Source organism: Malaclemys terrapin, chromosome 1, assembly GCF_027887155.1.
Source record: "Malaclemys terrapin pileata isolate rMalTer1 chromosome 1, rMalTer1.hap1, whole genome shotgun sequence".
Classification (NCBI taxonomy): domain Eukaryota; kingdom Metazoa; phylum Chordata; order Testudines; family Emydidae; genus Malaclemys; species Malaclemys terrapin.
In genome coordinates, this window is record NC_071505.1 from 134,765,290 (window position 1) to 134,779,153 (window position 13,864).

Here is a 13,864-nt window from a genome sequence, read left to right on the forward strand (position 1 = left end):
AGCAGTTGAGGTGTGAACACCAAAGGAGGAGAAACTGCTTTTGCAGTTGGCTAGCCATTCACAGTCTTTGTTTAATCCTGAGCTGATGGTGTCAAATTTGCAAATGAACTGAAGCTCAGCAGTTTCTCTTTGAAGTCTGGTCCTGAAGTTTTTTTTGCTGCAGGATGGCTACCTTTAAATCTGCTATTGTGTGTCCAGGGAGATTGAAGTGTTCTCCTACAGGTTTTTGTATATTCCTAATATCTGATTTGTGTCCATTTATCCTTTTATGTAGGGACTGTCCAGTTTGGTCAATGTACATAGCAGAGGGGCATTGCTGGCATATGATGGTGTATATTACATTGGTGGACGTGCAGGTGAATGAACTGGTGATGGTGTGGCTGATCTGGTTAGGTCCTGTGATGGTGTTGCTGGTGTAGATATGTGGGCAGAGTTGGCATCAAGGTTTGTTGCATGGGTTGGTTCCTGAGTTGGAGTTACTATGGTGCGGTGTGTAGTTACTGGTGAGAATATGCTTCAGGTTGGCGGGTTGTCTGTGGGCGAGGACTGGCCTGCCACCCAAGGCCTGTGAAAGTGAGGGATCATTGTCCAGGATGGGTTGTAGATCACTGACGATGTGTTGGAGAGGTTTTAGCTGGGGACTGTATGTGATGGCCAGTGGAGTTCTGTTGGTTTCTTTCTTGGGCTTGTCTTGCAGTAGGAGGCTTCTGGGTACACATCTGGCTCTGTTGATCTGTTTCCTTATTTCCTTGTGTGGATATCGTAGTTTTGAAAATGCTTGGTGAAGATTTTGTAGATGTTAGTCTCTGTCTGAGGGGTTGGAGCAGATGCAGTTGTATCTCAGTGCTTGGCTGTAGACAATGGATCGTGTGGTGTGTCCAGGATGGAAGCTGGAGGCATGAAGGTAGGCATAGCGGTCGGTGGGTTTTCGGTATAGGGTGGTGTTAACGTGACCGTCACTTATTTGCACCGTGGAGTCTGCTTTTACAGATCCAAACTAACATGGCTACCCCTCTGATACTTGACACCATGCAAGGCACTGCATTTAGCCGTATGGAGTGGAAATCCATCAACCTCATGAAGAAACTTGCACAAGTACAGACAGATATCATCTTCCTTTCCAAATGCAAACGGATGGACATCATACCAAATGGACTGAAGGTGAAAAATCCATTGCTATCTACATACTATACAGTGAGAGATTATGCCATACTCTATCAAAGAAACTGAGGAACCATCTGATCAGCATCCTATACAGCAAACAGGAAAAAATCAAAAAAGAGCTCTCCAACCTGGAGACTCTCATAAATAACCAAACTTCCATACAAATGGACTTCACTAAAATAAGACAGGAGATCTACATTACACACTTCACCTCTCTACAAAGGAAAAAGGACTGTAAGCTATCTAAAATCCTACCTGCCACATGGGGCCACAACAGTGGTACCCCTAACCCACCCAGCAATATCATCAATCTATCCAACTATACACTCAGCCCAGCAGAAGAGTCTGTCCTATCTCGGGGACTCTCTTTCTGCCCTGCCACCCCCCCAAGCATGATACAGTTCTGCGGCGATCTGGAAGCCTACTTTCGCTGTCTCCGACTCAAAGAATACTTTCAAGATAACACTGAATAGCACACTGATACACAGATACCCTCCCACTAACAGCACAAGAAGAACTGCACATGGACTCCTCCTGAGGGTCGAAATGACAGTCTGGACCTATACATAGAATGCTTCCACCGACGTGCACAGGCAGAAATTGTGGAAAAACAACATCGCCTGCCTCATAACCTAAGTCGTGCAGAATGCAATGCCATCCACAGCCTCAGAAACCACCCTGACATTATAATCAAAGAGGCTGATAAAGGAGGTGCTGTTATCATCATGAACAGGTCTGACTACCAAAAGGAGGCTGCCAGACAACTCTCCAATACCAAATTCTACAGGCCACTTCCCTCAGATCCCACTGAGGAATACACTAAGAAACTGCACCATCTACTCAGGACACTCCCTACGCTAACACAGGAACAAATCAACATACCCTTAGAGCCCCGACCGGGGTTATTCTATCTACTACCCAAGATCCACAAACCCAGAAATCCTGCAAAAAGAAGAACAGGAGTACTTTTTGCGGATACAGACTAACACGGCTGTTACTCTGAAACCAGAAATCCTGGATGCCCCATCATCTCGGGCATTGGCACTCTCACTGAAGGATTGGTAGTCCACAATCACTAGGATGAAGCGATTCCCCGTCTTGCTCCTTTCAAGGGGGCCAATCCGTTCGAAGGGTATGCCAATGACTGGCATGGGTACCAGGGGTGCCCGGGCTACCCCCTTCGGTCCTGCAGCTGGCATTCAGGGCAAGATGCACAATAGTCCCGAACCTCTTGGTGTATGCTCGGCCAGAAGAACCGGCGAGCTACCCTCTGGAGGGTCTTCTCCCGCCCCAGGTGTCCTGCCCAGGGGTTTGCATGGGCTAGTTGTAGGAGGCCTTGCTGCAGCCTCCTGGGAATCAATAGCTAACAGAATGTCTCCTGGGTCTGGGGTTCCTGGCCTAGGCGATATAGGCGATCCCGCCGTATTTCAAAGTGGGGGCCCTGTGGGGATTGCGGAGGCGGGTCTCCATCGGGGTCTGGGCTGGTGGCTTGTTCCCAGGCTCTACTTAGGGTCAGGTCCTCCCTCTGCTCCTGTACAAAATCCACGTCTCGCTCCAGTTCCGCCTGGGCATCTTCCACCGAACGGGGCCTGGCTGCGGGACGAGTTGCGAATATCTCCTCCGGCGCCGAGGTCCCTTCTCCGGGGTCGATCCTTGGTGTGTGTCCGAGCAGCCCCGCTCTCGGAGGCCTCAGTCTGTGGGTCAGGTGGTTGGTACTTCTGGAGAACCTCCCCGAAGCCTGGCCAGTCTCACCCCAGTACCACCGGGTAGGCTAACCTGGGGGCCACGCCAACCCGGAGGCCCTCCTCCCGGCGGCATACTTCTAGCTTCACCCAGGCCGTGGGGTAAGGGCGGATGTCCCCATGTACACATTGTAAGTGGATCGGGGGGCCCGAGAGATTGAGGTCCGGGACCAGCCCCTCCCGTATGAGGGTCTGATTACACCCCGAGTCCACAAGGGTGTTCATGAGGGTTCCCTTGACCTGGACGGGGACCATCAGCTTTCCTGTTCCTCTCTTCCATGCCCTTAGACCCGCGACCCAGGCTTGTCCGTAGTTGCAGTCCATGAATGGGCAATCCCGCCAAAAATGCCCTTCCTGTCCGCACTCCCAGCACCCCTCTCAGGCTTCAGCGGGTCCCGGGCCTCTGCCCAGGAGGCTCCCTTGCTCTCGGGGTTGTTGGTCCCTTCATATCGGTGCCCGGGAGGCCTTGGGTCTGGGCTCAGGGTTGGGGAATTTTGGAGGTGTGCGGCGGGCGCATGCTGATGGTACCTGGGGTCCTGACCCTTGAGGATTCCCTTTTCTTAGCCCACCTTTCTGACCGGAAGTTCCTGTTACCCGGGTCGGCACCTCGGCCCCCTCAGCGGACAAGTAGTCCTCCATCAAGGCCACCACCGCCGACAAGGTCGCTGGCCAATGCCAACGTACCCAGGCCCTTCCTCTCGGGGGCAGGATCTGAGTGAACTATTCCAGTGCCACCATCTCCGCTACCTGTGGTCCCGTCAAGTCCTCTGGGTTCAACCATTTCCAACAATGGTCTTGAAGCGTTGGGCCACTGCCCAGGTCTGGGTCCCAAGGGGGTACTGTTCTTTGCGGAGGCGCTGGCGATAGGTCTCTGGGCTAATGCTGGTATGGTCCAATATGGCCGCTTTCACTTGGGGGTAATCTAGGGCCTCCCGGGGATCGAGGCTACAGTAGGCAGCCTGGGCCTGTCCCATCAGATATGGGGCTAGTAGGGTGGCTCAATGTTCTGGGGGCCACCTGGCAGCGGTTGAACATCACTAAGAATGCCTCTGGGTCATCTTCTGGCCCCATCTTAGTGAGGTGTACCGGCAGTTCCCCCAAAGTCTCCCTAGGTCCAGGCCCAGCAGGTATGGCGGCTGCGGCTCCTGCCGGGCATAATAGCATGGCCATCTGCTGCACCAGGCGCTCTTGTTGCGTCTGCTGCGCTGGACCACTAATTCCTGGAGGAGCTGCTGCTGGTGCTCTTGGTGCTGGGTTATCAGCAGCTGCTGCTGGCTGGCCATCTGCTGCATCATCTGCACCTGCTGCTGCTGCTGTTGGACCGCCTGCTCCTGCTGCTTTTCCAGTATCCACTTTAGGAGCTTCTCCGTCTCCATCGTGAGGGTTGGCGGGGTTCCCCAGTTTACCAGACTCCTTAATGTTTGGTGGCAATGGTAGTAGTTGGGACATGTAGATTATACTAGCCCACTGAATACTTAGCAGAGGGGAAGAGAGATGCTTGCTCATGCTCCTCCCGTCATTAATATATATGTGGGACTGTATTAAATCTTTTGATATGTAACAGAGAGAGGTGTGTAATGCTTCTTTAGACTCTACATTTCATTTTAATATACCTAAGGTAAAGCTGGACTTTACCCTCCCGCCCAATCACAAGAAAAGTGGGATCAAGTTTTGCTCCTATCCCTTTTTACACCTATTAAACACTAAATTTAAACCCACCAATCAGAGCAGAGAACCCCCCCCTTCCCACCAATCAGCACAGAGCATGTTCCAATGTTCTAAACCCCTTGTTCCTACACAGTGCGGAATCCTCATATTCAAGAGGCAAGACACAAGCCAGACGTTTGGGAGGGGTCACTGCGGCCTGAGCCACAGGAAGAGGGATGGGGCAGAATAATTCCACAGGGCTACCAGGCCCACTCAGGAACATAAGTGCCTTCCTGAGTCAGCCCCATCCCATTTGTCAATGGGAATCTCTGTGGGGAACAGTGGCTAGCAGAGGCTGTGCCACTCTGGGAATCAATTCCCCCAGGAGGGGAAAAGATCTCTGGGGGGCAGTGTTGGGGTACCACAGGAGAGAGCTACATTTGTGCTGAGAGGGAGGTTAAAGTCCCAGATAGGGGTGTCCCATCCTGTGGATTTAGGGACAAGTTACTTGTATGTATATCGGGATAGGGTCCCACTGGAGAGCACTGTGTGTGTGAGTTAGGGGTGTGAAGAGGCATTGGGGTCCCTGGGGAGCACTGTGTGTGTGTGGTTTATTGGGATATATCAGAGGAGAGGCCCCATTGTGGCAGCAGTGCATGCAGAGTAGGAGTGGGGAGGTTCAAGCTAGAGGCCCTGCACTGAGCTACTCTGTGCCTCAGTATTACATTTCAAAATTGCTCTTTCTCCCAGGAGTTGGATTCCTTCCATGAAGAGCACTCTGGCTCCCCTCAGATGTCTGCTTCTTCAGCCGCTGAAAGTACCATTCCCAACAGCCCGCCCCAAAAACGCAAGCACACAGCCAAGGGAGAGAGCTCCCAGAGCCCCGAGGAGGCCTCCGAGTATCTGAGTGGTGACAATGGGATCAGATTTCACATTCATCCAAGAGATGAAATTAAGATTTGCGACCGCTTCCTGCTGGGGGGCTGCACCCAGGAGGACAGCTGCCCCCTCCACCACACCTGCTATCCCTACCATTGGCAGATTAGGCGGAGGGACAGCAAAGCCTGGCAGAGTGTTAGCGAGTCAGCTCAGCGGCACCTAGAGAAACTTTACTGCGACACTGGAAAAGAGCAGATTAAGTTTGTGGACAAGTAAGTGATGGAAAGCCAAACTCCAGTCCTGGAATCTACCAGCAGGAGGAGCTGTAGGAAACAGTGGGAGAGGTGCTGGGTATAGGGAGCTCATGGTTTCTCAACTCCCTGCCCCAATCTGGGATGCAGCATAGGGAATACCTCGCACATCTCCCACTTTCATTCATTCCACTCCCCAAGCCCCTTATGTTCCACATGTGTGGGACTCCCCTCACTTTTCTTGTTGAAAATTCTTTTACATCAGAAATAGACTCAAGTAACTAAGGTTACAGAAGGGGTAATTTGCACTAGAGGTGTGGATCCCAAATTGAGAGCTATGGTGTAGGCCACAGTGCTGGCTGACAGGAACTCCCACCCTACTGCTGTCCTGGCCTCGCCCAGCAGGAGGTGCTGTAGCGAACTGGGCAGAAGCACTGGGTGCAGGGGAAGCGCCTAACTACTCCAGTCCTGGACTCTCCTGGTAGGAGGTAATGGAGGAATAATTGTTTACTGTATCCTTTTCCTGCTCACAGAGGTGGTGCTGTCGGGAGCATTTTTCTGCAGTCCATGAAGCTGGTTTGCTTCGTCGGACCCTATGACAAAGTGCGGCGACTTTCCAACACCTCTAATCCAAAGGAGAACCCCCACTTCCCCACAGAGTGGGTGGCCTATTGGAAGAGCAATGGTAATTGGATGAAGTATGAGGAGGTGAGGAAAAGGGAACGGCAGTCCAACCTGCGTTGTGTATATCATACAGTGCGTTTCCCCAGAAATGCCTCACTGAGGTACACAAAGGAATTACATTCTGTAGTTAAACCAAAAACAACAGCAAAGGGGGAGACACACTGAGGGACACACACAGAGGAGAGAAGGTGTGTGGAGGGGAGATACTGAGGATGGGGAAGGAGCCTTCGTCGGCAGGAAGAGAAAGGAGTTTCTCTGCTATGGCCTGAGGGAAAACCAGGCTGAAAAGGCAAAAGGATGCTGTAGGGAAAGGTCATAGTTAGTCAAGATGAAGAGAGGCTGGATGCTGGCAGATCTTTGCCTCTGGCTTCCCCAGATATCTAAAGAATTATTGATGAAGCTGGCAGCCTAAGGAGCAGTGTGTGGGGGTCCTTGGCTTTCCTCTTTGGAGCACTCTCACTGTAAACCTCCTCTTCCTTTCCCCCTCAGCCCATCTCCCAAGGTCTCCTTGCTGCCTATGAGCAAGACAAAGACAGCTACACCTTCGAACGCCAAGGCCACTTCTTCATTGTGGATCTGAAGCGCCATGTGCAACGGAACCGGGATAAGGAATACGTCCGCCTGGTCCAGCGCCGGCCTTCCTACCGCCCCCTCCTCAGTATGGTGCCACGTCTGACGTAAGTGACTCCCCTGGCAACCATGGTCCTAAAGGAATGTAAGCAGCATTCAGAGGAGATTAATTCTAGTCTCACTATCTCCCTAGGACGCTCCCTAGAAGACCCTGGGGAACAGTTTCTTCCACTTCTGACGTCCTCGGGGAGAATCCGAAGGATGGCTACTGTGGCTCCTACCCTGCTGCCTGGGTCCCGAAGCCACCAGATGGCCAGGCTTTCCTGAAGATGGAGGTGCTACCAACAGAGGTTGCGTACCACAGAGTTTGTGCTCTCTTCCATCAGTCTCTCTCAGAGGAAAAGACACTGGTGCTGGGGATTTACCGAATCCGGAATGATGATCTCTGGGAAAAATACACCAGGTATAAAGAGAAATGTTGTGGGGAGATTGTGCGTGTGTGTGTATGTATGTGTGCATGAGAATCCTAGCACTAGTGCCTTGGAATGCCGGAGGGGGAACGCTGGAGCTAGTGCCTACACTTGTGGAGCTCACCATGCTCAAGGCAGGAAGTGTAAAACCTAATGTCAGTGCTTTCGGGTGCAGAACTCATAGTCCTGGAAGCCTAGGAACATGAGCCCTGGAGCTGGTGCACTAAGGGGTGCACTCATGGGAGTATAACTGAAGGAACTAGTGTGCTAGGTTGTGAATATTAGTGCTTGTTTCCTCGGGTGGGGATCTTAGCACACCACTGTGAGCGTGATTGCTTCTTGTTTGGCAATTCCTTGTGCTGCAGTGTAGGTAGATTTAGCTGCACTGGAGTTTGCATATTTGGATGCATCCTTGGGAATGGGTGCATGGATCCTAGTGCACTGGGCTGCATATGTTTGTTTGCAGGGTGCATGCATGTGCACTGGTGCACAGATAGTGCACTGGAATGTGAATATTTGTGCAGTGGTGGGCGGATCCTAGTGTGCTCAAGTGACATTGGATGCACTAGTGTGTCATTGTTGGATGGATCCTTGAGGGCTGGGGGGGGGAAGGAGGAGAAGACTGACCCCCCCAACTCTTTGCCGTTCAAGCTTTTGGCCTTTATCTATTAAGTAAGCGGAGATAGAGGTGGTTGAGGGGATTTAGGCCTCTACGTTTCCCCAAACATCCCCTCTGGGCAGGATCTAAGCCTGCTTTTTTTCCCCTTTGTGTTTAATTCAGGCAGAAGGCCATCATGTCCCATGCATGTTCACTGCAGGAGAAACACCAGCTGGAGAAGCACCTCTTCTATGGGAGCACTGCTAACTTCCTGGAGCGCATCTGCCAGAAGAACTTTGACCCCAGCTTCTCAAGACTACACGCCCCCATCTACGGCAGGGGCTGCTATTTCTCCAAGAGTGCCATGTATTCACACCGCCACGGCCAGGCGAGCAAAGCTGGGCTACGCAACATGTTCCTGGCCAAGGTGCTGGTGGGCAAGACTGCTGTTGGGCATAAACTTTTCCACCACCCCCTGCCCATGGTGCCTGGTGGGCAGCTCTACAACTCCTGGGTCAACAGCAAAAGCAATACCCAAGTGTATGTGATCTCTGACAACTGCCAGTGCTACCCCTACTTCCTGATCAACTACAAGATGCTCTCTGACCCCGTGGCAGTGGATGGCTGATAGTGCAAGGGGGAGGAGCTGCTCATTAGGAAAGATTGCTGATGCAGCTTTTCTGATCAGGTTCCACTTCCCCCTGTGGGGACAGGGGTCACTTTTTGTTGTCACCTACAGCCTTCCTATGCAACCTGCTCTGTAAAAGCCCACTCTGCATCCACTCTGAGCAGTGGCTGTGACCCTCCCAGTGTATATGGAAAACAAGGCCATCTAGTTTCAAAACAGCTCTGTCCCACCCCATCCTATTCAGTCTCCACCAGATTTACCCACCCTGTGTTCAACTTCGCCCTTGTCACATTCACTGTCTATCCAAATGCAAACATCCCTGCAGGCTGTGCCGTCAGACACTGCTCCAAGCTCTGGCCTGGAAGCTGCTCTATTACACCATACGAGCCATCACCCTCCATTACCTCTCATTGCTTTTGTGGACTACAGTATGAGATTCACAAAAAGTCGCCACTTTGTGCATGACTCACCTTCTCTTCCACCTTTTAAAGGGGCCTTCAGCCTGGGGGTAATCGGTTTGTCAAAAGTTGTTTGCACAGTGTCTTGCTGTAGTGTTTGTTAAGTTTTCTGGTTTAGAACTAATGTAGAAGTATTGTTCGAAACTCACCATGGGTCAGAGCGCTCTCCTGTGTTTGTAATTAGTTAACATTTAAGTGTGTTATATGGAGGCAGAGTGGCTGTAAGCATCTGCTGTGTCTAGTCTGTTGCATGAAACCCCCCAATGTCAAGGATCAGGGAAAGTTTCTGGTTGTTCAGGCCTTGCTCCCAATGACAACATGTCACCTGCCCCTGCAGGAAACCTCCTGTGATCCTGTTTTTGGGACCTAGGAACTGGCCAGTTGTTAGTGAGTTAATATGTCCCAATACCTAAGAACCTGCGGATTGCTTATTTATTCATGTAAGCAATAACTGTTTAATTCACACTGTATTATTAGCATAATTACGGAGGGTACATCTACACTACAGCGGGGAGTCGATTTAAGATACGCAAATTCAGCTACGTGAATAGTGTAGCTGAATTCGACGTATTGCAGCCGACTTACCCCGTTGTGAGGACGGCGGCAAAATCGACTTCTGCGGCTTTTTGTCGGCGGCGCTTACTACCACCTCCGCTGGTGGAGTTAGAGCGCCGATTTGGGGATCGATTGTTGCATCCCGACGGGACGCGATAAATCGATCCCCGAGAGGTCGATTTCTACCCGCCGATTCAGGCGGGTAGTATAGACCAGACCTTAGTTACTTTCTTTGCTGAGTTTCCTTGCCTTCATAATTTGAGATCACTTGCCTTATACTTTACATTATTTTTCTTGTCTTTAAAATTAAAGAGCTAAGACTGTTGTTCACTGCACAATGTTAGTGTGATCTACCTTATCTAACACTTGGTTAATTAGACCTGTTACTTCATTTGATTTAATACCCCAGCAATCACAATTACTGTAGTCTAGGAAGTTACCCTATGTAGAATCATAGAAATATATGGCTGGAAGCAACCTCCAGAAGTCATCTAGTCCAGCCCAGTGTGTGTGTCCCCCCTCAACCACACACACTGAGCAGGACCAAGTGACTGGGAGTTCAAGGTAAGTTGTGGGTAGTCGGTACCTCTAAAAATTCTCCTATCATGATTAAGTGCCAAAACATGGATTTGGGGCCTACATTGTCAAAAGGGACTGACCTGAGGTGCTCTGCAGGTGACACCTTTTTTAAAAAAGACCTGATTTTCACAGAGCAGTGGCTCAGCACTTTTGGAAAGTCAGCATCCTCTTAAAGTGTCAAGTCAGGTACTTAAAAGCTAACACACTTGGGATACTACACAGTTTTGGCCACAAAAGTCAGCTTTCACCAATAAAACAGTGGCGGTGTACACACTGAAATGCTTCTCCCACTGATTTAACTCTCCTGCTCCGCCAACATCATAAAACTTCCTCGACAAGCGGCATAGAGCTTTCTGTGATGTAGTTAGAGCGATGGACACCATGTTTCTTATGTCGCTGTGAGAAGCCTCCAGGAGGTGTCTCACAATGCCCATCTTGATCACTTTGGTCACCATTTTGAGCTCCGCTGCCCTGTTACAGCCAGTTACACCGGCATATGCTTCTGCCTCTTTAAAGGCTCGGGAATTTTTGAAATTCCACTTCCTGTTTGCTCCTCGAGGACAGATCACATTGCAGCTCTCTTCCCAGCTGACCATGCCGGCTCCCTGCAGCAGATGCTCTCCTGCCTGATGTTCGCTGGAGTGGGTGGATCTGCTGGCTCTGTGGGGAGAGGAGGCTGTGCAGTCTCAGCTCCGCTCCAGCTGTAGGAACTTTGATTCCTATGGACAGATTTCTCGTGGCATGGAGGAGAAGGGGCGAGAAGGGGACACACAGTGGTGCCATGCTAAGATCAAGGAGCTGAGGCAGACCTACCAGAAAGCAAGGGAGGCCAATCATCAGACTGATGTGTCACCAAAGGTGTGCTGCTTCTACAAGGAGCTGCATGCCATCCTCACCAGTGACCCCACCTCCACTGCCTAGAGTTCCCAGGATACTTTGGGGTGTGCATGGGGAGGAAGAGGCTGGAGGCAGCAGCCCGCAGAGTGAACCCCAAGGATGAAATGGTGGTTGAGGAAGTGGAGTTGGAGGAGGATGGGGAACATGCACCAGGGACCTCTTTTTAACTGTTGTGGGTTCTAGTCAGTCGCAGCATTCTGGCTCTGGCATGCCCAATGCAGGAGAGGGGAGCTCTAGTCAGTTCTCATTGTACTTTGATATTGCAGGGAGACATGAGGAAGAGCTATGTTTTTTTGTTTGTTTGTTCCAGTATAGGTGAGGGATAGAAATAACCAATGCTAGCACTGTTTGCATCTGCTTCTCATTCCCCTGTGCAGCTAGGCAGAGGGGGCACTGTGGAAAAGTTTGTTGATGCACACCATGATTTCCTGGGAATCCTCCATAGAGATCTCTAGGAAACTTTCCTGGAGGTACTTGCCAATCCTCTGCTGAAGGTTCCTTGGGAGGGCAGCCTTATTTCTTCCCCCGTGGTAGGAAACTTTGCCTTGCCATGTGGCAATTACCTCTGCAGGCACCAAAGAAACACACAGGCAAGCAGCATGCAGAACCAGTCTGTAGCCGCACACATGCAGGAGCTGGTCCCTTTCAGCCTCAGTTTCCCTCAGAAGTGAGATATCAGCTGCTATCACCCCCGCCCATGGAAAACGGGGCCAGTATTCAGAATAGTGGCCCTAGGCGCTTGTACTGATACCCCTGGGAACCTCTCCCCTTCACCCCATCTTGCCCCTCCATCCCCAGGCCACCATGATTAGGGCTCTTGCTGTTCTGTGTGCCTGCCAAGTGAGAAAGTGGTGCATCTAACTTGTCTGGATCAAGGCTGTGAGTACACTCACAATAGTGCCTCTGTCCACTCTTTCTTTAGCTTCTGCAGATATGCCCTTGAGGGTTTCCGCCTGCACACCAGCTGAGCAGCTCTGCGTGATAAGGAGATGAACCAGGAGGGGTAAGGAAGACATGTTCAGGGGGGTAGATTTGTCTGATGCAGCTGATAGCAAGCAGAAAACACGGAGAGAGACTATAAATGAAAGACTGAGAATGGATAGCCAGGAGTGGAAACAGGGGCAGGAGCAGATGATACAGGGGCAGGAGCAGTTCGTGTTAACTTGATAGGCAGGTAAACTGTCTTTGATTCTAAGGGTCTGTAAGCTGGCACAGACTCACCCCTGTGGCGCCTCCTGCTGGTCTCTCAGGGAATTAGCTCGATTTCCAGGCCGGTGTCCCACTGCCACTTGGCCCCCTTGTCCTTCCCTGGACCCCGGTGCCCCTTTCTCTGGGTGCTGCCCACTGGCAGTACCCCCACAGTTCTGGGTCTCCCCCTCCCAGGGGAACCCCCATCCACTATCCCCACCTCATCTCAGTATAAGGATACTGCCAGTCATCATCTAGCCCTGCGCCCTGGGACAGACTGCAGTATCAGTCTACTCATCACTGGCAAGGTTGGGTTTGGACCTGCTGCCTTGGCCTACCCCTAGGCTGTCCTCTGCAACCCCAATACCTGTTGGCCTTATGCTAGGCTGCAGCCTGGGGCTTTCCTGGCTGGAGCGCCCCAGCTCCTCTGCCTTTCCCCAGCCCTGCTCCACTTAGGTACCCTGTCTCTAGCTCCCTGCAGCCAGGCCAATCTCTCTCTGAGTGCAGAGAGAGACTGTTGAGTGCCTGGCTCCCAGCCTCTTATACAGGCCAGCTGTGGCCTGATTGGTGTGTGGCCCAGCTGTGGCTACTTCCCCAATCCCTCCAGGTTTTCAGAGCTGCAGCCCTCTTTCAGGGCTGATTTCAAGCCCTTCAGGGCAGGAGCCGGTGTCCACCCCGCTACAGGGTCTGTCTACACAGCACCTAGATACCCATGGCTGGCTATGCTAGCTGACTCAGGCTCACAGGGCTTTGGCTGTTTCAAGCTGTGTACACTTCCAGGCTTGGGCTGAAGCCTGGGCTCTAGGGCCTATTACCTTTTGAAACTTAAGATTAGAACTAATTTGTGTATCTATGTTTACCTGCTTTAAACTTGTAAATAACTCTCCTATTTCCTGTTCCTATTTAATGAATCTTGAGATAGCTTATTATCAGACTGGCTACAAGTGCTGTCTTCGGTGTGAGATCTAAGGTGTGACCTTGGGTAAATGTTTGGTCCTTTGGGACTGGGAGTGACCTGAATATTGCTGTGATTCTTGGTGTAAGGGACTATCTACTACAAAAGTACGCTCACCAGGGTGGCAAACTAGATTGAAGTACCCAAGGGGACTGTCTGTGACTCCATGATTAAGCTGTTATAGTGCTTGAGGAGCTTACACTTGATAACTGGTTGGGGAAATCGAAGTATAAAACTCACAAGCAGTGTGGGGTTTGTGCCCTGCTTCCTAACAGTCTGCTCTGAGGTTGGGACTCAGGCTCTTGAGTCACTGCAGGCAGCTGGACACCCAGGGCAAGTGGTCTCACCGGCATAGACAGGGAATTCCTTCCCTCTGGGACTCTAATATGGTTCTTACATGACATAGGCCCCACAAAGTTCAGCCCACAGCACAATTCATGCTCTCCCGTTGGCGTAGTAGCGACTCCACTAAAGCACTATCTCTGAGAGAACCAGGCTGCCAGCTGCTGTGTGTTGCAGCTCAAACTGTTTGTTGATTATTAAACAGCTATATTATGGTGGATGCCTAAGGCCATATGGTGCTGAGCTCTGAACAAGCA

The 13,864-nt window shown here is 51.2% G+C and overlaps 1 protein-coding gene across 1 annotated transcript; it reads left to right on the forward strand.

The window, feature by feature from the left end:
- Positions 1 to 5,345: 5,345 nt before the first annotated feature.
- LOC128831463 (protein mono-ADP-ribosyltransferase TIPARP-like) lies at positions 5,346 to 8,633 on the forward strand. The gene is made up of 5 exons (XM_054017911.1): positions 5,346 to 5,704; positions 6,217 to 6,391; positions 6,857 to 7,044; positions 7,131 to 7,400; positions 8,189 to 8,633. The coding sequence occupies exons 1-5, from the start codon at positions 5,346 to 5,348 to the stop codon at positions 8,631 to 8,633; spliced, it is 1,437 nt and encodes a 478-aa protein (XP_053873886.1).
- The last annotated feature ends 5,231 nt before the right edge of the window (positions 8,634 to 13,864 follow it).